Here is a 25632-nt window from a genome sequence, read left to right as displayed (position 1 = left end):
ATTGCTCGGTGCTTCCAGTGTTGGTTGTCAAATAGTTTACAGGCTGAGTAAATATTTATAGGATAAATAAAGGAAAAGTAAACTACAATTTTAGTTTGACAGCCACTCATTTTCTTGAAACATGCCTGGAAATGATGTGACTAAAAATAGGACCATCACACAGCGCTTGTTGAAGGGAGAGCTTTGACACAGTGCTACCTGTTACAGCTCCAGCCCCGCTGCCGCTCCCTCTTTAGCTCTCACCTTCTTTATTTAGAGAAACTGTTACAGAGACTGCTGGTGGTTCCTGGTCCTTCGGGGGAGCTGAACAGATGTATTTTTCCTACTGCTTTCAGCTTGTACTGTTACAGGAAGTTAATTGCACATTAGTGCTATGCAAATTTCAGAGTAAGAACTAAGACAAGCGGCATGAAAGGATATTACATTCTCTTGAGTGTGTGATGACATGGTAAGGTCATCCTAAATGCTGTGTATGTCGTAACTTAATGCTCTAGGTGCTTAAGCAACTGAAAACTAAATGCTGTGACACCTAAGACTGTGTTTGATCCGAGTGCTAGTTCCTTCTGAAGGCTTTTGGCAGCCTTGCAGCCTTGGCTTAGGTGAGTGGTCAGCCTGTGACATGGTCACAAAGCAAAAATCCAGCATTTCACGTTGAATTTCCCACTAAGTACCACGGGTACCATGTTGTGGAATAAACCCCAGCTAAAAGCCACACAACACTCATCCTATTACAGCTAACACCCCTCATGATGCCTATGGGAGCCTCTGTATCCTTAGGTAGTACAAAATCTTATCAACCTACAGCCATGATCTTTACACACTTGTGGGCCAGGTGACCCTTTAGGTCATCACACCACATTACAACTGAAATCACCCAACCCCAGCTCTTAAATGCAGGATGCAAAACAGCCATAAAAGAAGAAGAAACAACACGCACAGAATTCTCTAATATCAAAATATAGCAATTTATTCAAGACACTGAATATGATCTGTTGATTCTCTCCTTAAAACAAATGAGCTACAATACACAAGGTGAATCTGAAGAAAGTGTGGGTTGAGGAGAAACAAAATAAGGGTTGATGTTGTTTCAACAGAACCTTGGAAATGCTGAAATGAGAACCAAGTCTGGCTGCAAGTCTGACACAGACAATAAAAACTGCAGAAGCCAGAATTCAGAATTTCAGTGAGTGGCTGAAAGAATATTTCTGCAATAGACAAAGAACCACATCTTTTGAAAAGGCAAAAGGAAAAAAAAAGGAGGAAAAATTGAAAAGGGGAAAAGAAAAAGAAACCCAAAAACAAAGCAGACCCTTAGACAAAGTGCACTTCACTTGGCTCTAAAATTACCTATTTTTTATTTTATTTTTTTTCTTTTTCTTCTTTTTTTTTTTTTTAAACAAATTAAAAGGAAATTTCTAAGATGTAGCATGGGGTTAATGTGTGTATAACCCTGTAAATCAGGCCTTTTAGTGCCCCATAAGGGACCCAGTGTTTCCTACATAAAAGATTCAGTATCCTTCTAACCCAGAGAGTCGAGTGGTTTTTCAGCAACTACTTACCCCCCCCTACACACACTTCCAGGCAGCCAGCAATGAGAGAAATCCAGTAAGTCTCTCAACGGTTTCACAATCCTGCTTGGTCACTTAGGCTTTTCAATTTCTCTCCTATTACAGAGCATTGTAATGAAAACAAGAAAAAAAATATTGTATGAAAAAATGAAGTCCACCAGCCCATTGCTTCACACTGTTCTGTTGCAGGGGAGCTGCAGAAAGGCAGCACTACCCAGGGAATGCCACTGCAACACAGTGGGAAAGTGAGAGCTCCCAGGAGGGCAGCTCTGTGGGTCTAGGCTAGACATGTAGTTCATGTCGAACTACAGCCTGGGAATCTCTCTTCCCACTGCCCACTTTCTAAAGAAACCAGCTCCTTAGGCTAGGATTAATCTTCATGACTACATCTTCTGCCTTCCTTAATAGCTGCCCTTATTATAGCTGAAGACTGTCTACTACAGTATCTCTAACGATTGTCCAAGTCATTAAGAGTCTTGGGAAAGGGAGTAAAGGTGGATTTTCTTAGCTACTCACGTGCACTGCTTTCAAATCTGATGGTCTGTATAGAAGCCTCTCTGACCAGCAACCTCTTTCACACATAAGCTTTGGGAACTAACTGATTTTCAAATTTTGTTTCTTTTGGCTTCCTACCTCCATGTAGATGGGCAGAGGAAGGATGGTGTTCTGACAATCCAAAAAGAGGGGAAAAGGAAAAACAAACAGGCATCACGGACACTGTTGAGCTACCTATAGCTGCTATCCTGGAAATAACCACAAAACACAGGCTAAGTAGCCAGCCAGGCACATGGCATTGCTGAACCTGGCCTGAGCAACCTGAGCTCTTCAAATCCTGAGATCTGGCCTGTTCAGGGATCACTCAAGGGACAGAGGAAAGGCCCGGGTCCCATTAAGGCTGCCCTCCAGTGCCTGCAGCCAGGGAGCTTCCCTGTGTTATTCTCAGGAACTCCACCCAAAAGCAGCCTGAGAAGTTAACTGTGTACATGCAATGACTGGAATCAAATCATCGACCCAACTGTGCTCTATAAAACCACACTAAAGGTCTGAGCTTTGCATTCAAATTCAAGTCTCTTTTTGAACAAGTACTCTTTTTTTAAGTAGTGACTTTAAACTAGTAGGTACACGTGGTTATTATGGAACAGTTCGAAACTACCATGTGCTATCTGCAGTCCATGCACTTGGAGCAGAACACTAACTCAAATACATAAAAGCAGTTGACACCAAAAATAATCCCCTATATTGGTGTAAATTCCAAACAAGCCTAACTGTCAGTAATAACCCAAAGCCACGTAACTGTTTTTACCTTAGGACTGGGTAGCTCTTTTAGCAGTTATTCATTTTCATCCTTCTCAAATGTTCAGCTTCAAGAAAGCAGCTGAAGCAGGCAGTAGTGAGTTGTGCTGGAAGGATTAAGATACTGTACAGGAGGGCAAGCATAAAAAGAGGAAAATACAGGAGAAAAAAAATGATGCACAGATTCCACAATGCCATGATGATGCCATAATGCTTGGCAGACCTTACATTGCCACTTGAGTGCTAGGGCTCTGTTTTTAGTTTTGGCCAGATCAAATCACCATTTTAGCAGCTGTGCTGAGATCAAAGGGATGAGCTTGTGTTGCAGAAATAGCAGCTTTGGGTGGGAAGGTACACGATGTTGAGGGAATTCCCTTGTCACTGCCTTTTCTCTCTCTTAGAAAGAGCAGTCTAGCTGAGCCTCTGGGCTAGAAAAGACTCAGCCAGTTCTAAGGATTTGTCTAAGTAACAGCTGCCACTATCCCAACGTTGCTTTACAGTTTACAGCACTTCCAGTAAACTCTGCCTATGCATCCTTTGCATCCTTCCTTTGCTCTTAGAATAATAGAATCTTCAGTAGGTATCCTGGCAGATGTCTAGTTTGTACTAAGGAAATCTCCTCTGGAAGCACTCATTCCACACACCATACAGTTGTATAGTGGTATATATATATATATGCTGAGTTATAATTTATACATCCCTTACCAAGTCCCCACCTAACAGAGAGTTCTACATTATCTTTTGAGCACTGCACTGAGGATATCCATAAGGCTAAACCAGTCTGGGCTGACAGTGAGCCACCAGCTGCAGACTTAGATCTTTCTTTGCAGCAGGCAGCACACACAGAGCTGAGGGTGACAGCAGCATGACATACTTGCCAGACGCAGTGGAAAAGCCTCCTTACAGGAGTGTGCTGTGCTTGACAAGAGTCCACTCTTCAACAGTGACATGTGCAGTCAATATATCTTGGTTCAGCTGCTCTTAATAAGTCAGTAGTGAAATCCCACTGACTTAATGGAATAGAAACAGCTGAGTGGAGTGAATAGCAGAGGACAGAGCACTGCTCAGTGAGGCTGTGGGCAGCCAAACCCATGTTCTGCATGAAATCTGAAGTATTTCTAGAGGAAAGAAGATACAGCAATGTTTTCCCCTGGTTATTGAGGATAAACAAAAATAAGGACTTAAGAAAATTAATGCTATACGTATATATAGTCTCAATCTTACAAACCCCTTTTAATAAGTGTACCTCATCAAACAGTCACAAAAATGAAAGGGCACTACAAATGGCTGGCTGCTGGAAGAGGACTCTTAGTAAGTGACTGGCATTTATTTATCAAATGGCATTTTTTCTTACAGCACTTTCTGAGAGAGAAGAGAAAAAAGGATACTGCACCTTTCATGTTCCTTGCACTCTGTGTCATACTTTTTGCTTGAATTACACAACTGATCTACATTTGGTGGCCATTTTAGGCTTTTAAAACTGTTTAACATAAAAAATATTTTTTTCCAAAAATACACTGGGTTCTTTCTGTTAAAAGTCATCTTTCTCCTGTAAAAATCTTCCCCAGCACTGCACTCTTATATAAAGCACTTATTACATAATTTGCTGAAAGTGCCCTTGAGACGCTAAGATCTGAAGCATGGAGGATTTTTTTTTCTTTTAAACGGAGAGAAAGAAAAGAAAAGGAAGAGAGAGGAGAGAGGAGAAGCAGTCTGTCAAAAATTTTCATGTCATGTCCACCTGGCTGCATCTACTATGGGCATAGAGGGGAAAAAAAAAGGTAAGAAGGAAGGAGAAAAGAACAGGAAGGAGAAGTTGGGAGTGGAAGGGAGAAATAAAAGGAAAATAGAAGTTTCATCCTAAGCCTGGGATCCTCCAGACTGTAATATTCCAGCTGATAGAAAAAACACTGAACAAAAAAAGTAGTCTAGAAAATAGAAAGTGTTGTGATTACAAAGTTGAGCATTTCATCAGTACAAACTGGTCTTTGAACGTCCTTTGGGAGAGCAACTGTAGTGTCCAAATTGGAAGGAAAAAATACAACACCACATGGAGGAGGATTTTTTTTTTCCCTTTTGGTTTATCACAGCATTTTTCTTTCTTTCCTTTTTTTTTTTAATTCTTTTTTTTTTGGCACAGCTTTTTTTCCCCAGCCATCAGAGCAAGTTCTCAGATGCAAACCAAACAGTGCAATGCCTAGCTGGTGGCTTCATGCTTCCAAGACTGAATGTTTCAGGTGGAAACCATTCCCTCCCCCTCTGAAGTGACTGTGTTTTTACTCCTTGATGAAGGTTATGAACAAAATACTAGACACCTGTGGCCAGGGAGAGTTGGTTTCGTGGTACACTCTAACTTTGTTCAAGTTTGTACAGTTCTGGAGCTGTTAAGAATAGTTTTGAAGAGTGCTTCTCCCCACACATTCACTGCTGGTCCATTTGAATTTTCTTCTAAAACACTTCACTTTTACTTCCGCAGATCTAGGACACAAACCTGGTGAGAAAAGACTCAGCATTAAGAAACATTTCTGAAGGCAATGTTGAAATCCTGCCTGCACATAGGTTTGTCCACAGGCTGATTAGCCACCTGTATGCGACCCTCCCCAGTTTCTAATCAGCCAGTCCTAAGTACCTCCTTATGTGTGCATAAATAAGGGAGCAAACCCAGGTGAAAACCATAAGGGAGCAAACCCAGGTGAAAAGCAGACACTTAATATTTTGCTGGGCTTTCACTGGATTACAAGCAAATGCTTTGGTGGCACATCCAAGATAAGATTGTGGACTCTATTTAGTTGTCTGCATACAGTGTCCACTTCCATTCCTGAAACATATCCAAAGTAGTTGAAGGCTTGGCAGGCATGACATGGGACCTACAGCAGACATATGCCCATCTGGAGCAGCTGTTGGAAGCCAAGCACAGCACCATCTCAAACGGCACAACTAAGCTCAAACGACTGAACCATGCCATAGGTGTCCTCTTTGTTAAAACCAGTTGAAAAATACTGCTCTGAAGAAGTTATGCAGCCAGCCACGTAGAAGAGCTACTTTAAAGTCTGTAGAGTGTGTTATAACATCTCTGTCCTTCACAGTCCTGCTACAACCAATTTTTTTTAACAGCTATATCAACAGCAAAAATAGTAATGAATAATCAGTATGTCTATGGCAATGTTTCTTCTCTACCACATGATGACATTTTTGGGCATCATGCTGAAAAGTTCGTCCCTTATGTACACTACACAAGGGTAAACTTCTGTGGGCTAAAACTCAGCCCCGGGACAACTGTTTGTTAAGAGAGCTGACTGCTGTGATCTGACCTTCATTAAAAACCTACAGATGATATAAATGATGACAGAAAGAACACTACTGATGTACTTACCGAATATGTATTAAAAAAGCCATTCCCATTCTCAACAGCATACACCGAGTCCACAAGTGCTCTTTGTTTCCAACAGGAACACCACCTCCTAGCATTCTAAACCTTTCAAAGCAGGACTGTTTTTAATTAACTACACAGAGCTACTTCTTTATGTCTTGAGGTGCCCACACCTTCAGCTCTGTCCGCAGGAGGCGATATGGCATGGCTTTTGTTGACACTCTCCAGAAGAGCCATCTCCACTCAACATTTACAATGTGTAAAGCTCCTTACCGATCCGTCTGATGCGCTTGCTCCCACTTTGTCTCCTCTAGCATTCCAGCAGACTTCAAAGATGCCCCCGGTGCCTCGGTAGCTATGTACTAGAGTTCCACTCTGCAAAGCAAAAGAGCACACAAATATCTGATACAGAAGCTCCCCTTCTTTTTCTCTGTCATGTGGCACCACATTACAGAGAGTGGTGGCAAGGGGTAGCTATTCCCATCACTCATCTATGGGCATCTCCATAGCGTGGTGAAGTCAGGAAACTGGTCTTTGATAATGAAGAGAAATAGGCTCCTCCAGAGAGCAAATTAGAGTAGAAGTCTTAAGCATCTGTTCTTGTCAGCTCAGAGGCCTGAAGAATGGTCTTCTCTAAAGTTTGTTGTTAATTCAGGCTGTGAGGCATCAGTATCCAGAATGAAATCCATAGAACTATGGTGTCCCTTTCCTCCAACCTGTACACCCTTTATTGTAAAATATAAACCAGATGCAGCAAACTCAAAAGTGAACTCAGTTTGCCATTAAATAAGAATATCTCTTATTTCTTAGAATTAATCCACATCTTTTACTTCAACAAAATGATGTCACAACACACCTAGTTTCATGGTTTAGCATAGGAAGGAGCCTGAACAGAAAGGTTCTATGTTCTGGACAGTCCCCTTACTCCACATGAGTGACTCAACTGTTGTGCTGAGCCAATACAATTAGGTTCACCTTGACTAGCAGGTGCATCTATTTCCCATTTAACCTTTAGCTATTAATATGCCATCTACACCAGATGTATCTCACATGAAGCAAAACAGTACCTGAGTATTCCATATATGGACACATTTGTCAAAGGACCCACTGGCTAGATACTTTCCATCAGGACTAAAAGCTACACTGTAGACAGGCTCTTGATGTTTTGTTAACGTGTGGATGCAGACTCCTCGGTCGACGTCCCACAGCCGAACAGTGGAATCAAATGAAGCACTGCAAGAAGTAGTCAAACAAGCACACCTTAATCGGGCTGTTAATAAATTTGTAGCCTGACACTGTAAATGCTTTAAGAGAATGCCACAAGTTGTTTTTTTTTGTCTTGGTTACGCAAGAAATAATGTATCAAACAGAAAAGCCAGTGTGCACTACAGCCTTTATGGGTTTTGCAACAAGACTCAGATCTACAGAACCAAATCCTGTATTAGGCCCCTTTGAGTTTATCTAGGTTTGCTGTATATAGGGTAAGAACACCAGGCCCAGCTCCCTCCTTTTGAGATTCTACTATCCATTATTCAGGAAGGTCAAATATATATAATCACTAACAGAAGAAGAAGTTCCAGAGAGATCTTAATCCTAATGGTTTGCATAATCTAATGAACTAGCATTCTGTAGTTTCCTGTGACTGTGTCCTTTTCACTTTGTTTCAGTGCTGATTTTTGCTACACTCCATCTGAATTCCAAATGGTGGGCTTAGAGAAAAGCAAAGGAAATAACTGGCATTAAAAATAGTATTAAAAGAACAGCTCAAAGTGAAGTTTTTCCCTGTCAACTTCCAGGGTAAGGAGTAAAATAAATAAAATTGCTTTCACACAAGTCCTCTCCAAACTGAATACTTACAAACTGATTTGATAATCCCATGGTGCTACCATAAATTGCCATTCTACAAGTGAACATATATCCTGACTTCAAAGAAGAATTTGAACAGATTTTTGAGTGGAGTTTTAAAGATTATCCAAGCTTTTCACTGTTAGCCAACAGGGCCATAAAAATTGTCAATATCTGCCCTGATGAGTTGCATGAACCTTGTTAGAACTGGCTGAACAGGCTGCCATCTGCCTCATTAAGTACTTTCATTCACAGCATCTGGACGCTGGATGTGAAGGTGAAATGCCAAATTTAAAATCCATTTTTTTGAGGCAGCTGAAGAGTTAAATATCACATAACTCTATTTTTCTTCCTTTTTCAAGTACCCTTTGTTTCCATACCCCTGATTTATGAACACAGGTGTACCTTTCACTGAGATTGTCTAAAGAAAGACTGATGGCAATATGACAGCAGTTACATGTCAGAAAAATGATCCTTCTGCTTGGCAGGCAACAGAAAGAGGTTTATTTTTTACCTTGCTAACATGATGTTGGAGTTCGGATTGCTGGTGCCTGGTCCTGTAGGACTCCATTTGATAGTATATATCTCTTTGCTGTGAGCCTGAAGATCATGTACACAGGTATCTTGCTTCATACTCCAAATCTAAGTCAGAATAATTATGAAAGGGAAAGATGTCAAGGTTACCGATCTGTTCTCTTTAGAGAGTGATTTACCATTGGAATGGGCTGCCCAGGGAGGTGGTGGAGTTGCCATCCCTGGAGGTGTTCAAGAAAAGCCTGGATGAGACATTTAGTGCCATGGTTTAGTTGACTGGATAGGGCTCGGTGCTAGGTTGGACTGGATCATCTTGGAGGTCTCTCCCAACCTGCTTGATTCTATGATTCTCAGCTGTATTAATTCAGTTCTATGCTATTCTTAACCATTTCTTTAAGATCTTGACACACATGCATACACATTAACATGCTTTGTTAACACAGCAATCTGGCACACATGTTGGAATAAGCCTGCTAGGGAAAAGAGCTACACCTTTTCTAGTATTTATTTTGAAAGCTAAGAAAAACTAAATGGTTGCTGTACTGCCCACAGCCTGTAACTCTACTTTGATATAGAAGCTTAGTTACAGATGTACTCTATTTATATAAGTTTAACATGAGTTTCAGTTACATGTTGCAGCAGGAGTTGTTTTAGAGAATGAAAATAAAGTTTCAATAACTGCTTAAAACCGTGTGATTTTCTCTTATGTCAACAGAATGTTCCTTTTCCTCCTCAACATAATTTGTCTTCCTCATGTTTTTAACAGTGCAGACAGTGTAAGATGATTGGTTAGCCATGCAGTGTTACACGGACGAGTACTTCTGTGTGAGATGAAGAATATGCCTCACAGAGATGACAGGTAATTTATCTTTTCTTCAGTTAACAGAAAGTAATATTAAATTAATTCATGGCAGGGAAAACACCTTAGATTTAGTCTGTCAGTTTCAGGGAGAGATATAAAAAATGTCCTTATGATTTAACTCACTTGTTACAAAACTGCACTGTGAGGGAAGTGATGCATTCTTCTGCTGACTTTTCCTCAACATACCTGAGTCTGCTTTTGGAAATGTTACACAGGGCTTAGCCATGTTCTACAACTAATGGGCAACATGACCCAGGAGGGTGTAGGAAAGAATCAAGAACTCAAAACAAAAGGAAAGAGAAGGAACCAGAGAGGAGTGATTTCCAAAGGAAAAGGAAGAAAAGTCTCAATTGCCTGAAAAGGATTTGCAGTCTCCATCACTGCAGGTTTTCAAAACCAAACAAGACCAGGGATAGCAAATGATTAACTCCTGTGCCAAAGGCAGTGGTCAGAAATTTGAACTGGCACCCACATCAGTGAGCCAGAGTGCTTTTAAAACTCAGCTCAAAACTGGACACAAAAATAATGTGCTAGCACTCGGTCAGCATGTTTTTGCACAGCAATAATCATTACTACAACACTGCTTTGCGGCAGCATAACAGACAGCATTTCAGTCTCTTCTAGCCTTGTTTTCTGTAGATTTCCAGTTCTGTGGAAATACCTCACAAAAATGTGCAGTAATACACCTAGAATCCAGAATGTAAGAATGACAGTGAGTACTGGCAAAGACAGAGTAGGAACTGAGCAGAAATCAGGCTACCTGTGTAGAGGAAACATTCATAATGCTGAAGTTCACTTAGACTCTCATCTGAGAGTGCTGCTGCTCTCTGTTTCAGTTCTTACATGTAGGCTGTATGCATGCTATAAATGTTTCTTACTTCATCTGTGGCAATTAGCAGTGGAAAGAGGTATAAGCTTTAATGAACACAGCTATACCATGTGTGAATAGCATTACTAATACAATTCTATCCAAAAAAGCAATTATTTCCTGGGATGCTCAAGGAACCAACATAAACCAACAGTCCTGCAGGAAGACTTTGTTGTTACAACATACAGCTATTCCTACACAGACATCCAGTGTGGCTGAGAAAGGACAAGAGTGAGATGGAGTGGGGGGCTGGAAAAGCTCTAGAGTGAGAAGTATTTTGCTGAGCTCAGACTCCTCCTCTATTACTGATATTGTGCTGGTACAGCACAATGGCCCAGGTGCCCTGATAAAGCAGCCTATGCTGCCTGTGAGCCAGAATCCAGATTCATCCCACCTAACTTCAGGTACCTGACAGAGGAATCAGCACAGCTGCCTTAAGCTTCCTATGCAGTGAGTGAATAAAGACAGGCATCTTCAGAGAGCAAGTCAGATTCTTGGCAGGCTCTGGATATATATATATATATATCCTATCCCACTACTTAGCCCAAGACTGTTAAAAAATCAAACAGCTCCAGTGAAATTATTTTCAGAAGAAAGATCCCAAAAGGAAAGAAAATTCTTTACTTTCATACTCTTTTAAAAGAGTAAGCAACAGACTGCTTCTTAGCACAGCGATTGTGTTTCTGCTGGCAGGCAAGCTGGTGCATATATGTATGTGCATATTTAAACTGCGACTATCCTGGGATGGTAACATGTTAGTAACAATCCTTTGGATAGGATATCAGCAGTGTGCCCAGGTGGCCAAGAGAGCCAGTGGCATCCTGGCCTGCATCAGGAGTGGTGTGGTCAGCAGGAGCAGGGAGGTCATTCTGCCCCTGTACTCTGCATTGGTTAGACCACACCTTGAGTACTGTGTTCAGTTCTGGGCCCCCCACTTTAGGAGGGACATTGAGATGCTTGAGCGTGTCCAGAGAAGGGCAACGAGGCTGGGGAGAGGCCTCGAGCACAGCCCTACGAGGAGAGGCTGAGGGAGCTGGGATTGGTTAGCCTGGAGAAGAGGAGGCTCAGGGGAGACCTTATTGCTGTCTACAACTACCTGAGGGGTGGTTGTGGCCAGGAGGAGGTTGCTCTCTTCTCTCAGGTGGCCAGCACCAGAACAAGAGGGGACAGCCTCAGGCTGCGCCAGGGGAAATTTAGACTCGAGGTGAGGAGAAAGCTCTTCACTGAGAGAGTCATTGGACACTGGAATGGGCTGCCCGGGGAGGTGGTGGAGTCGCCATCCCTGGAGCTGTTCAAGGCAAGGTTGGACGTGGCACTTGGTGCCATGGTCTGGCCTTGAGCTCTGTGGTAAAGGGTTGGACTTGATGATCTGTGAGGTCTCTTCCAACCTTGATGATACTGTGATACTGTGATCTCAGTTTTCTCAGTGGCTGCCTCTCTGTGTTCAGTCTTTTAGATTTGCTTTAAGAAATAGTCCATAAAATGAAACTCTTGTTCATGCAACATTTCAAGTGAAACAGTGTCACCGTTCTGCAGAAGATTTAAAAATACACATACTAGTTGTCTTTACTTTTTGAACAGTAGGAATGGAAATGAGATTACCTTTAATGTCATATCATCGGAGCAAGATGCAAGTAGCATGCCAGAGGGGTCCCATTTGATTGCATTAACCTCATTCTGGAATTAAGAAAGAATTTAATTACATATTCCGGTTAGCTGCACTGCATCGAGCTCCCAGCAGAGGGCAGTCGAGGCTTATGCGTGCAACGAATTGAGCCACAAATTGGAGCCCTAGGTGCTTTACGGGTGAATAAAAGCAGGGCTGCTTCTGTAATATGCTATTTAAGTGCCATTTAGGAATGGCAACCATTTTCTGTTTGCGAACAATACACATAATCAGTCTTCTGATACACAGTCTTCTGGTTCTGGCACAAAGTCTCTCACAGCCTTTCTTCATATGCTAGGATTTAAATAAACCCTCTAATCAGCATTAGCTCCTTTTTAAAATTAAGACATTTCTTTAGTTAATTGAGACATTTCTTTGGTTAATATTCTTGGAGATAGAAATTTTCAGCAGAAAATACTGATGGATTATAAAGTTCTGTGAAGATTACATTTCTTAGCATTGCATCTATGCAGTGATACTAGTCTCCCTAGTCTTCCTAAAGAGAATGTAAATGAAATCCAGGATGGAATATTGATGAGTTTACAATACTTGCTCGATCAGTCTTTCTAGCACTGTGCAAATAATTAAGCCCAGTGTATCCCGTTTGGAATCAATACAATGTCTGGGTTGGTTTTTCTTTTTTGAGTGCCATATATATGGAGAAAATAAAAACCTATTTCCTTAAAAGGGAAAGGTGATTTTTTAAAACCATCAAATGGCTCAGAGTCTCAGTGAAAAGAAACCTGGAACAGTATTTAGATTTTGCTTTACACATTTTACATGTTTCAGTCACAATTAGTGGGAACTCTACAGGTATTTGAAGCAAAATAAATGCATCATGTGCAAAATAATGCATTTCACAGACTGATGAAAAAACACAGGGTCTCTTCCAATATGGTTGATTCTATGATTCTATGAAGTCTGGAGGTAGCAATGTATAACCTGTCATGAAATACCAGTTTAGCTACAGGCTAGGTGCAAGTCCCCAAATGCATGATTTGTCTTCACTGGTAAGACAGCAAGTTCTGTAAGCTAATATAGATATTACATGTCAGTACACAACAGAAATGCCACAAAAACTAGCCTCTGATGGTCATTAAATATCACCAGGAAAATAAATACATCTTAAATAGATCCTATTATTGATAGGATCTATATCCTATTTATAGGTTAGACTGGGTGATCTTGGAGGTCTCTTCCAACCTGCTTGATTCTATGATTCTATTAGATTAAATTGATTCTAATACTAAAAAAATGGCTGAAGGTAAATTGTTCTTATTTGTACTTCTCATTTACTAAAGGAAATTAAACCACTGGAAAACGAAATCTGATTTCTCAATGTATGCCTAGTCTGCAGCTCATGCTATACACACAGTCTCGTTGTTTAAGCTGCAGGTTTTGCCTCCTTTGGTGGTTTAGAACAATCTGTCCCTTTTCACAGGCAGTGAGAATCAATCCCAAGGAACAGGGTCTTAGGGAAGCCACGGGATGTAACACAACCTGCAAACATCATGTACCATCTTCGTAACATGCTGCTGCGTCTTCATCCCTCATACTTTGGCTTTTGTAAACTTACTGTATGTCCTTGAAAGGTTTTAACAGGACGATCAGAGCCAAGTCTGCATACGTGAATGCACATGTCAGTGCTGCAGGAGGCGAAAGTATTGTTGCTCTGCCAGTCTACATCCAGAGCAGGAGCTGTGAAGTACAAACAGTAGAAGGAACATTAGGGAACATAGCGAAAAAACAGCTATCCCAAATAATTTCGGTGCTGTTGCCTATCTGGATTAAACAGATTAAAAGCTTGATCATAGAATCATAGAATCAACCAGGTTGGAAGAGACCTCCAAGATCAGCCAGTCCAACCTAGCACCCAGCCCTAGCCAGTCAACCAGACCATGGCACTAAGTGCCTCAGCCAGGCTTTGCTTGAACACCTCCAGGGACGGTGCCTCCACCACCTCCCTGGGCAGCCCATTCCAATGCCAATCACTCTCTCTGGCAACAACTTCCTCCTAACATCCACCCTGTAACTCCCCCAGCACAACTTGAGACTGTGTCCCCTTGTTCTGTTGCTGGTTGCCTGGGAGAAGAGACCAACCCCCACCTGGCTACAGCCTCCCTTCAGGCAGCTGTAGACAGCAATGGGATCTCCCCCTGAGCCTCCTCTTCTCCAGGCTGCACAACCCCAGCTCCCTCAGCCTCTCCTCATAGCGTTTGTGTTCCAGGCCCCTCACCAGCTTTGTCGCCCTCCTGTGGACACCTTCCTGTATCTCAACATCTCTCTAGAATTGAGGAGCCCAGAACTGGACACAGCACTCAAGGTGTGGCCTGACCAGTGCTGAGTACAGGGGAAGAATAACCTCCTTGTTGTTAGCCTGTCACTTAGTACCAGTTACAGGGATAACAGGGACTGTCTGAAGGGCACAAATTATTTTTTTCTCTTGTGGTGGATAATCTGCATGCTTTGCATGACATCAATTTATATAATCTTTTGGGTTAAGTTACAAAAGAGGGCAGCAGAACAATCCAATTCCACCCTCCCTGCCCCCAGCTGCACACATCTCTTGTCTGACATTAATTCCTCTGAAACAAAGGTTCAGTGAAGAACCTGGAAGAAAACTAATCCATTATAAATGTGGATCATTTCATCTAGGTTAGAAAAAAAATGTTCCTGTGAATGCCAGATGCAACACATGGGAGGAACAAAATGCAGGTGGTCATCTTCCTTTGCACTAGCTTTCTGCAACCATCAATACAAACCTATTATACTGTGCAGGTGTTTATTAGTAACATCTACATTGATCTTAATTTGGTTGGAGATAGACTTAAGATAGGTACATTGAACATGCTGACCTGAAATGAGAGGAAGAGTTTCTGCAGAGGGTTTGGCATTAACTCGGAGTGAACTGATGAAGCTTTGCACAAAGATAGCGCATGAACATGTAACTAGTGCCTGTGCACTGCAAAAAGTATGGCAAAAGGCAGAAAAAAAAATTCCCCTTTTACAGCATGTCAGCACAGACTAAAAGTGTGCAAAGGAGTAGGAGTGAACTCCTACCACAGCTTGCTTCTGTTTCTGCAACTCCTGCTTGTTTTTTTTTTGCTCAGGAAAGAGTTTAGCTGCCCTCCAGAGGGTGACATAAGACTTGCTAAAATATAGAAATCTTCTTTATCAGCACACTCCTGTAAGGAGGAAGTGTGCCAGAAGGAAACTAGCACACAGGAAGCAAAGCTGAATCTCCTTCTGACAATAACACAAGCAGGCTTACCATTAAAATTAAAACAAGAAATGCCTTATGCAAATATGTTTTGTAATAAAGAGGTGAAAGGATATCTCTTCTGCCAAGCCTGTCACAATTTTTATGAACTGCAAAATGAGATCATGTCACCTTCTGAATCATCAGGAAGCTCTTTAAATGAGCGTGGAGGGCTGAACTTGTTTCATATACAAGTATTTTCTAGAACTCTGGTGAAAAAGCTCAACAATTCTGTGTGACAAGTGTGGAATTTCGAGACTGAAGAAATGTGAAGGAAATTAGTATGAGGAAGGCACGTTACTTCTGAGTTTTCCCATGAACATGAATGGGAAGCAGTAAATGATTTTGTTTCTTTAACAGCCTGCTATGTCTTTCATACTGCAAGCTTTGTATTATTGTTTCAGGGCAAACAAAAATCTGTCTTTGTTAATAGCAGTAAGCCTTTGGGCCTAATATCTAGCATGATACACATGAGCTGAAATGCAATCTCAGAGCTATTGGCACCTAAAGCAATGAATTTGCATTGCAGCCTAATTTAAAATATAGAGTGTGGACAATTAATACTGATTCATTTATTTGTGTGTTTAATCATATGTTTTCTCAATAAGTAGCTACAGTGGTCTGGAAAAAAAAAGCAAATGTGTTTTTAGATGCAGGTAATTGAATTGCTGAAGTGTCTCCAAAACCAGTAGCCAATTGTATACAACCAATCAGAATCTTATCTAATAACAGCAATAAATCCTTAAGAAATGCACCTAAAAAAAAAAGTGTCAAAATAATTAACAGTTTAAGCTTTTTCTGAAAAAAAGCATCAGTGATTCACAGTTAGAAGCTCAGAAGAGAATAGAGTTTAGTGTCTGCAAGGAGGGATTCAGAGCACTTAGATGTCTGAAACTGGGTCATATCAATTCCTCTTACACTACCACTTAATCAATGGGTTTCCACGTGCATAAACATCAGCTCACATCTATTAGCAATGTGAAAATTGGATTATTTCACTCCATTTTAAAGAAATAAGCTTTGTGAATCCTTATTTTGATCAAATTCCATATGATGACTCATAGTTTTGCAAACAATGAAACCCTTCAAGTTACTTATCCATATACGTATTTTGACCACAAATCCTTAAAGTTACACAGAAACATCAATGATATAGAGGCCTTCAAGATCCAGACAAAAGAGTCTTCCTTATCTATTTAAAGATGCCCATATGGGTGTAAACAAAGTAAGCTGTTGTAAAGTAGCAGAATAAAAGATGCATTCCCAAGTTAACTATCTCCAGACTTCAAAGAAGTATGCAAAGAAGTACACCACACAAGTGTTGTGTTTAAGGAACTGTACTCTGTCCAGATGAGACTTTTAGGTGTTAAATTGACATCCTTCATCCTTGTGTAGACAAAGTTTTCCAATTACAGATGTGGAAAGTAGTTTGCTGTGTTTGTTTGCTCTGGTGAATAAATGATGCAAAGAGGACAAGGTAAGGTGTCTTTGTAGCTTTAGGCTTGTGAGAACAAAGACTCCAGCTGATTTTAAGAGGCATAAGCTTTTACCCTATCAACAATATCCTTAATAACTATCTGCTTTACCTCTCGATGAAAACTAATTTGAAATAATGGAAAAAAATATCCAATTAGCCTGCTCACATCTCCACTTCAGTTGTGTCTTATGGTTCAAAGAGCACAGGTAATAAGAATTAAAACAAAAAAAATCTATTAATGTAGGTGGGTATTGACGTACTGCATTGGAAGATGTAGTTAAACTTTCAAGTTGCTAAAAACTGAAGGGTTTATCCTTGATGCACACCACTGCTAAAATCCTACATGTCAGTGCACATGACTCTGCAATTTCTAGATCAATAGTTAAGGATCAGAAGGTTTAAGAGTTTCATAACTACATCACTATACAGTGCAAAGTTTGCCTTTGTGGAACAGTTATGACAGACAGATAAAAGCCACAGTGAGAAAATCTGTCAGCAGACACTGACTCCACCAAGCTGACAGTTGCATTAATAAGTGAGAAGATGAGTGACAAAAATGCAGAGTATGGATCTGCTGTGCATACTTTATAGCTTCTATTGACTAATCATTTCAATTGCTACTGCAGATTAGTAACATCTGTGAAAATGTGAGAACAAGAGCAACTGAAAATTGAGTTTGAGAGAAGCATGTACAGATCAGTGGTTTAAAACTAGTAGTAAAAATGTCTTTTTAAGCACCACTAAGAACCTTGTGGAAGCCTGCTGTATTTAAAAATAGGATTTTTGTGGTGAACAAAAGGAAGATGAACATTTCTAGCATCAGAATCTGGAATGTTTTGGTGGTTTTAAACTCGCTTTGACTATGCCTCTTAAAAATTCTTCACTACAACAAGTTATCCAGTTTGAATCACGAATTCACTCATCGCCTCACAACTCTGGTCTCAGGTGGGTTTAAGATTACATCAATGACTGCCTGTTACTTAGTATTTGTGACATCTCCTGTCTTCTGGAAGCAGATTAAATTTACAAATGATGATCCAAGTATGAGGTTTTGAAACTAAAGGCTGGCAATTGTCTTCTGATAATTAGAGGAAGCAAATACTGAAGAACTTTCACTTCAAGTGAAAATTAAAAGCTAAGAAATTCCTGAGCACCTCCATGCTTGCAATGGAAAGTGCAAGGTGCATGAGTGATCCACCTGGTTCTCTCTTAAGTCAGCTTCACTGCAACAGGAGGAAAAAAGGAGTGGAATAGATCCCAGATACCTCCATAAATCACCACTTGGTATTATTCAAACATACAGGTAACTACAGAATCAGTCAGCATGGTAGAAATGGCTCTAGTATAAATCCTCTCTGATAATCAGTCTGACTTTCAAAGCTAATTCTCACAGAGCTCTATCTTTCTGAAAAGCAGGATAAACCCACAAGTCATGATACTCAGGATAGATACAGCACAAAAATCTTGGCTCATACTTCTGTCAGACAGGCTTTCAAAAAAGTAAAAATTACACTGACAAAATAAAGAACATTTAATTTTACTAACAAGAGTTATGCAGAAATTACCTGAATGGAAAGGAAATTGCTGTTTAGCTTCTCCTGTGTGAGCATCCCAAATTATTGTTGTCTGCATCCAAAGAAAGGGGGGGGGGGGGAAAGATTAGTGACTGTTCAGCTCAGAAAAACCAAACAAAGAGCATCCTCACTGAGAAGCAATTCTGAAAGATGGGCTGATAAAATTATTGAGTGCAGAGAGCCTTGTGTGCTGAAATGAAAAAACAGAAATCACTTTGAAATATGACAGAATAATAATGTAAGTGTGGGTAAAGAAGTATCACACCCACGGAGGAAGTAGTACAATGCTAAGAATGGGCATGTTCTCTCTGAATAATGATAGAAGACAGCACCACACATCTTTAATAAACATGTTTTACAGCTGTTTCAGTTATCCTCTTGAAAGAAGACTTCTTCCCCTTTTTGAAGATGGAAGTTGAATTCTATTCCAAAACTATGCTATACTACATTTCTAACAATTAAGTCACCAAGTGAAATATTTATCTAGCAGCAGAGTTCATATTGCTTTTTGCCACTGTGGTGGGACAGACTGAACTGTAATTTGCTTACCACAGGTTTAATCCATACTCACAGCACACATAAGCAACTCCCCTGTGGAGCTCAATACCACCTTCTGAGTGAACTGTCAATTTCTTGGGAGCATATGCTTCCAGAAAATAAATTAAGGATGCCTCATCTTGCTGATACTGGATCATGTAAAGAAGCACTGCTGTTACTTGGAACAGAAGTTTGCCAGAATAATGGGACTACCATTGGGAGACAAGTGTAGATGAATACAAGTTAGTAGGAAGAAGAATAAAACTAACTTTCCATTTTCACAAGTATGTGAAAATACTGGGATTCATCTAGCCTACAAATCAGACATACAAGTCTGAGCTAGTTTCCCCAGGCTCTCTCTGTCAGTTGCTGGAGCAGCACTGTCAGTGTGTCTCGCTGTAATGCAGGACATACAACCCACCACCGGCAAGCACTGTTTTTCTCTCTGGATTTTATAAAGGCAGGCAAAGATGACAGGTACATCTAGTTTTTAGACACTGGAAGTCACACAAGATGTATTGTGTATTTGCAGTTGCAGTTTTAATGGATTTGTGTTCCATCATCATCAGACATCTGTTCAATCTCCAACAAGCACTCAGCTACAAATACTATCTTTTGCTTGATTCTGATTTCAGAACTATCATTTTTTGTGCATAACTGTACAGGAACTCATGCATATTTTACTCAAATAATAAGTGTTTCAGTAACTAGACAAGCTAAAAGGTGCAGTGTCTTTAAGATCACTTCCTACCTGCAAACAGTTGATAAAACTACAATCAGAAGTACTCAAAGCCATTCTTTCCTTAACTGAGACACTTTTAAGATGCAATTTTATGTAGGGAGCAAATGGGGTTTGTTTTTCACATAAAATTAGTACAGATTCAAGCAGCCTCAAAAAAGCAATCAATGTGCACTAAAACATATTAAAAAAAAAGTAATCTCTCCAAGATGCTTGAAAGAGAAGAAAATTATCTTAAGGAACAGAGCAGCACAAGCTCACTGAATCAACACATTGGTATGTTAGAATGATGCATTTTAAAAACTCACTTTATCAACACCAGCACTTAAAATATAATTCCCCTTTTTGTTCCACTTCAGGGCAAATATTGGACCTTTATGTTGACCTAAGGTGCTTGCAAGGTTACCTGGAATAAAGAGAAGGTTAATATTACAATTTGCTTACAAATCAGCCAAATAGCAGTTCACAAATTAGCCAAGTAACACTTCATTGCTGTTTGATGCTTAAGAATGATAAACATCATTTGACTTACCATCTTCTGTCCATATTCTTGCAAAACCATCATATGAGCCTGTAGCCAATAGTGTTCCATCACTCTATTTGGATACATAGAAAAGACAGAAATGACATTTGTTTCAGCCAAGTTTTCCCCTTTCATTTCATAAAGTTTGTGCATCTATGGGAAATCTGACTCCACACATTGACACAGATCATACTATGCTTTAAACTTAAGGTTATTACTGCAGATAGCAAAGAGGAGTCGGGAGTCAGTTTAAGAGAGTGACCTAGTCTCCCTCTGCAACTAACAGCATCTCCCACCTCTGGAGTGTAATTCATAATCCCATTTCGTTAGGGTTTGTTCAGACCAGCATGAGGGCACACGTCTGTATTTCTGCCAACTTAGAAGAAATCTGATTACTAGTATAGATGGTTGAATCTAAGGGTGACAAAATATTATCCTTGGCACCAAAAGACATGATCTGAATAATTCAGTTTTCCCCAGCTAGCTTTCTTCACAGGAAACAAGAAATTAACGTTCTTGGGGTTTATCTGTATTTGATTTGTTAATCTACCTCTGCTTTTTGTACTATTGAACTTCTTCTGTTGTGTCAAACATAAAACACATAAGTGAAGCTTAGGCAGTGGCCTTATCTTTTACTTTTGTGAAGCATCTAATTCACCTAAAGGACAGAAACATTGCAGTAAAGATTAACTGAATCCTGGTCTCTGGCTAACAACTGAAACTGCACGTAACTGCTTAGAATCCTTTCTAGTACTTAATTTCTAATCTGTTTTCCTATGAAAACAAGACAAATGTATCATTCTGTCTGTACTGATATCAGTAAAACAGACAGAGCACAAGTGATCTCAAAACTAATTAAGGTTCCTCCAAAGTCTTTTAAGTACTTTTAAAATGCTTGGTGGCAGAAAGGATACATAAAGCAGTTTCAAAGCTGCCCAAAGACACTGCCCAGGCACTAGGGATTCTTAATAACACCCATTCTCTCTGCTCACTTCAGTCTTCTCTCTGTAGGACCATAATACCTGAGATAGGTTTTGCTGGATTAAAGTCAAAAAGTGATGAGGCAAGACAGTTTCACCCAGAAAGTGAAAGGTAAAGACAGAATGACTACACATGCTCCTACCAGGATAAGGACAATAATGTGTATATGTTTTGCTATGCACAGCAGAATTCAAATGTGACAGGGATAGTCCAACCTCAGAAAAAGCATCTCTGGTACTCATAACTCCTTAAATGCTAAAATAAACACACAAATGCATTATTAATCAGGCATCATTACTACCCAGATTGCTTGTTTAATCTTCATCTGTTAAGCCATCTAAGTTTATTTTTACCCATGCTTCTAAAAGAGATACAAATACATCATTATTAAGCTTGAAGATGGCCACAGTCCTGGAAAATTATAGCATATAAGGGAAAGGTCAGCCTATTATTAGTATTTGAAACAAGAGGTCAGTAGGTTAGGACAGAGCTGGTCACCTCAGATACAAAAGATACAGAGCAGCAGCTGTAATTGCCTCTGAATTAAATTTAGTCGACTAAAAACCATGCACACAGTCTTAGAAGTTGGCTTACATTCCAGTCCAATGAAGTCACATCCTTATTGCTGGGGACATCGTGTCCTCCTTCTCTTATACAGTGCCTCAAAACTAGCTGAGTGGAACCGCTGTTGCTGTTTTCATTGAGATTCCATATTCTGGCTGTTGAGTCTCCGGATCTATAAAAGCAATTGTACAGAGATGAAAACTCCCCTTGGTGTTGATCCAGCAAACAAAGTAAAAACCTCTAATCCTGTTTTCATTGAGACAACATCACAGCCTTGAAGAAGTGACTTTTCTTTCCAGTGCTTCCTGCACTCCATATACTTTTGAAACAATGCTAAGATACTTAAATCATACATATCGGCCAGATCCACATCACCATTTGCTGTGTTCAGAAAAGTTTTACCTAATATGCGGTGGTTTGCCATCTACATTTTGCACTTCATACCTAAGGTTGGTATCACCAGAACTGGGATAGCCTCAGGGAAGCCTACATCACAAACATAACACTGTGGAGAACACGATAAAAACAGAAACACAAAATCTGTCCACGTGCCTCCTGCAAAAAGTGTGTGTGGTCCCATTATCTCCCAACACAGCCACAGCATCTGAAGGGTCACTGCCTGCAGGGGCGTGGAGTACCACATTCGGGACAGCCGAAGGCAGTGTGAAAAACTGGGTGGGGTGCGGCTCCCTGGTCCTGCCCAGGTTCCTCTGACAGCTACTTAAGGCTGCTGTTAGTTTGGTGATGTCCCTTTCATAAGATACTTAGAACCATACAGCGTCTTACAGAAGCTGTTTGCAAAATGGCATCTTGGCATTAAATCAAACCACAAAACCTAAATAATATGACAGTAGGAAGGTAATTTAAAAACATTCTTAAAATTAGTCTTAGTTTTCAAGATTCACATCTACAGGGTCTGTTCCTGTCTGTAGCTTAACTCACGTTGTCTAAAGAAGTTGGACAATAACTATTGACATAATAGAGCAGGACAGGGACAGCATCAGGATTTGAATCTGTTTTATAGATTGAATATTTTCTAGGGAGATGTTTCTACTGCAGGCTGAAACTCTGGTTTAGACTAGAGAAAGTTGTGAGGAGGGAGTGAAGACTTTATTATAGTCTACTTGTGAACACCATATTTATTTTCACTTTGCATAAATCTTTTTCCCAATGAAAAACATCTCTGAGGTCACAAATCGATTTGCAAGGAGCTAGAAGATATTACACTTTATGGGGATTTGTCTCTCGCTCCTCCCTTTTGTTTTGTTTTCTTCCCCAAACAATCAATACCAGCAGCAAGCAAAACAATCACAGGAGCCTGGATTACTTGTTTTGTCCAGAGGGTAATTTCAATTTACATGCAGTAAGTAGAATCTGGGAGCAGAACTGAGATCTCTCTTTTATTTCCAAGAATTCATACAGTCTAGATAAACTTTCATTGTTGATATACCTGAAGAGTTAGCTTAGCTTGTCCTTTTTTTTGAAGTATTAACTAAAACTTCCTTTTCTACATACTAATAAGGGAAAAAAGTCTTTGAAGACTGAAAACCTGAGATCTACTTTTGTTTTACTGAAAAGGAACACCAACAGAAGAGAATATTAAATTTTGAACTACTGGTAAAACATTTCAAGTATTCATACTAAAAGTACCAGGCAAATCTCAAACCCTTGACACATCTTTAAGTGAGCACAGAATCACAGAATCACTTCACTTGGAAAAGACCCTTAGGATCATGTCCCATCATTATGTCTGTGTATTGTTTTATTAATAATTTAACCAAATTTTATATAAACAACAATTCAACTGTAAAAGCAAAAATGCCTCTGCCTGTATTGCTGGCTCTGAGCTCTGCTGTATCATGGCATGTCTAGAGAATGTGCCCCCATCTCTTCCGAACCCTTTGTGTCAAGCTGCGACGTGACGGCTGGCCAGGGCTTTGCCAGCCTAACCACAAGCTACTGCTGTGCAGTTGTTCTTTAATTTCTGGCACTTATCCTTTATGTATTGATTAAGAAATAATTTGATTCAAGACATTTTTTTGCCACTATAGAGAGCTCTGACTGTAATATAACTCCTTATTTCTTCAGAGGCCTGGAAAACTGAATAGTTTTGCACTTGTTGGCTAGAAAAGTAATGAAGTTAATCATGAGATGAACAACATTTTTAGTTGTGATAATTGACAATAATGTGAACAAAAGTCTTTCACAGGCTTGGGTTATTGGTTACCATGCTAAGTGGGAAATTCCTTTACTGTTGGCTTCTCTGCTGTAAAAGACTCCAGGACAGTTCTGCCTTCATTGTAATAATCCAGTTTGTTATTGGACACTGTGAATAAGGTACTCAGTCACTTGGCTATCAAACACTATCTCCTATTTGCTAGTTCTAAAAAGGTTATGTTTTGTTTTTCAACACTTTTATTTAGTCAGCTTTCTGGCAATGCTTGGGCAATCTTATTTTCCAGTGTTTTAATTTTGTTTTTCCATTTTCTTCTTCCTAAGGCTACACAAGTTATTATATGCCACTGCAGAGAGGGAGGCTTTAAAAGCCTACCAGTGTGCAGCAAGAGTGCTTGTTTGTCTTCCCTCTTGTTGCTGGGAGGAAAAAAAAATGTATTCTCTGCTCTGGAAAGTATTCTGATTTCTGTTGAATGATTCAGTGAACCCTGACTTATTAGAGGACAAGCACAATTCAGAAAGATATTTAATCTCCTTAGCCCACTGAAGCATTTCTATCTGCATGATAAAGCAGCTCATTCCAATACTCAAGTCATGAACACTTGAGTAATAGGTAGAAGTTCTGCACTGTGGTAGAGCACTGCCAAGTTTTAGGAAGGCTAGTTCTGAAAGCATTTTATTTCATGCTCTCCAGCATCAGTATCATCATGAATCAAGGTGGACAAACGTTCACAGAATTTTCTTTGTGACACAAAATGTCCATTCCCTAACTGTCAGCACAGAGGTTAAAACAGTTGCAGCTGTGTAAAAAAAACCCTTTGTAAGACAGTTATTGAACCTTTGAGTTTCTAATCTTAAACTCCAACTCTCACAGTCACTGATATTTTGATATTCAATATTGTTAATATGTACTTAACACTTCTAGCTCAAACAGGTGAATTAAAAAAATTCTACTCAGGACAAGTGATAGTGGGTTTAAACTGGCAGAGGGGAGATCCAAACTAGATGTTAGGAAAGGGCTCTTTGCAGTGAGGGTGGTGAGACACTGGAACAGGTTGCCCAGGGAAGTTGTGGATGCTCTCTCCCTGGAGGGGTTCAAGGCCTGATTGGATGAGGCCTTGAGTGACCTGTTCTAGTGTCCCTGCCTATGGTGGGGGTGTTGGAACTGGATGATCTTTGAGGTCATGTCCAACCTAAACCAATCTATGAAAAAGAGCTTATTGAAAGTATAAAGGGAAGGTAAATCCTCCTCATACTTTACACACCTAACTTCTCCTCAATAAAGCAGGTCTCTTAAAGTAACTGCTTATGCTTCCTGGGCAGTCAGTAAAGGGAAGCGCCTCAGAGGCATCCAGCGAAAGGTCTCTCTCTCCTTCATTCTACACCACCACTCCCTGCAATGGCAGACTTCACCTCAGAGCTGGCTGCTTTGCACTAGTGGACTTGAAGCAATGAGGAAATTAGCTCAAAGCCACCTGCTAATGAAGCAGCACTCACATTTAGCAGAATGAATGCCTGGCACTAAGAGGGTGGTGCATGAAATCACCTCCCTCAATCTGGGAATTCCAAAAGATTATTCAGAAAGGTAATTCATTGTAGATCCTAAACCACTGATATAATGAATGCAGCAACTCGATTATATAAAGCCCAGAGATGACAACAGGAGGTGGCCTAGGAACACCCTTTCTTGCTTCTGAGAGACACAGCCATGCCTGAAAGATCCTGGACACCAGCTCTCATGGCAAATTACTTCTCTGACTAAGGTGAGGGAAGGTGCATGGAAACAAAGTTCCCCTG

General features: G+C 40.2%; 1 protein-coding gene across 8 annotated transcripts in view; it reads right to left on the bottom strand.

Annotated features, from left to right (window-relative positions):
* Positions 1-941: 941 nt before the first annotated feature.
* TBL1X (transducin beta like 1 X-linked) overlaps positions 942-25632 on the bottom strand; it is a 198685-nt gene continuing 173994 nt past the window's right edge. For all 8 annotated transcript variants that reach the window (XM_064143035.1, XM_064143036.1, XM_064143037.1 and 5 more), the window contains 10 exons: positions 21691-21832; positions 20125-20188; positions 19901-19998; positions 18308-18368; positions 13583-13704; positions 11943-12017; positions 8591-8718; positions 7299-7464; positions 6505-6606; positions 942-5352 (listed from right to left, as the gene is read on the bottom strand). In XM_064143035.1, coding sequence (XP_063999105.1) covers positions 5326-5352; positions 6505-6606; positions 7299-7464; positions 8591-8718; positions 11943-12017; positions 13583-13704; positions 18308-18368; positions 19901-19998; positions 20125-20188; positions 21691-21832 — 985 coding nt within the window. In that variant the 3' untranslated portion in view covers positions 942-5325. The remainder of the gene's footprint in view (positions 5353-6504; positions 6607-7298; positions 7465-8590; positions 8719-11942; positions 12018-13582; positions 13705-18307; positions 18369-19900; positions 19999-20124; positions 20189-21690; positions 21833-25632) is intronic.

This window comes from Pogoniulus pusillus, chromosome 5 (assembly GCF_015220805.1).
Source record: "Pogoniulus pusillus isolate bPogPus1 chromosome 5, bPogPus1.pri, whole genome shotgun sequence".
NCBI classification, from domain to species: Eukaryota; Metazoa; Chordata; class Aves; order Piciformes; family Lybiidae; genus Pogoniulus; species Pogoniulus pusillus.
This window is presented reverse-complemented; position numbering and strand designations above follow the sequence as displayed.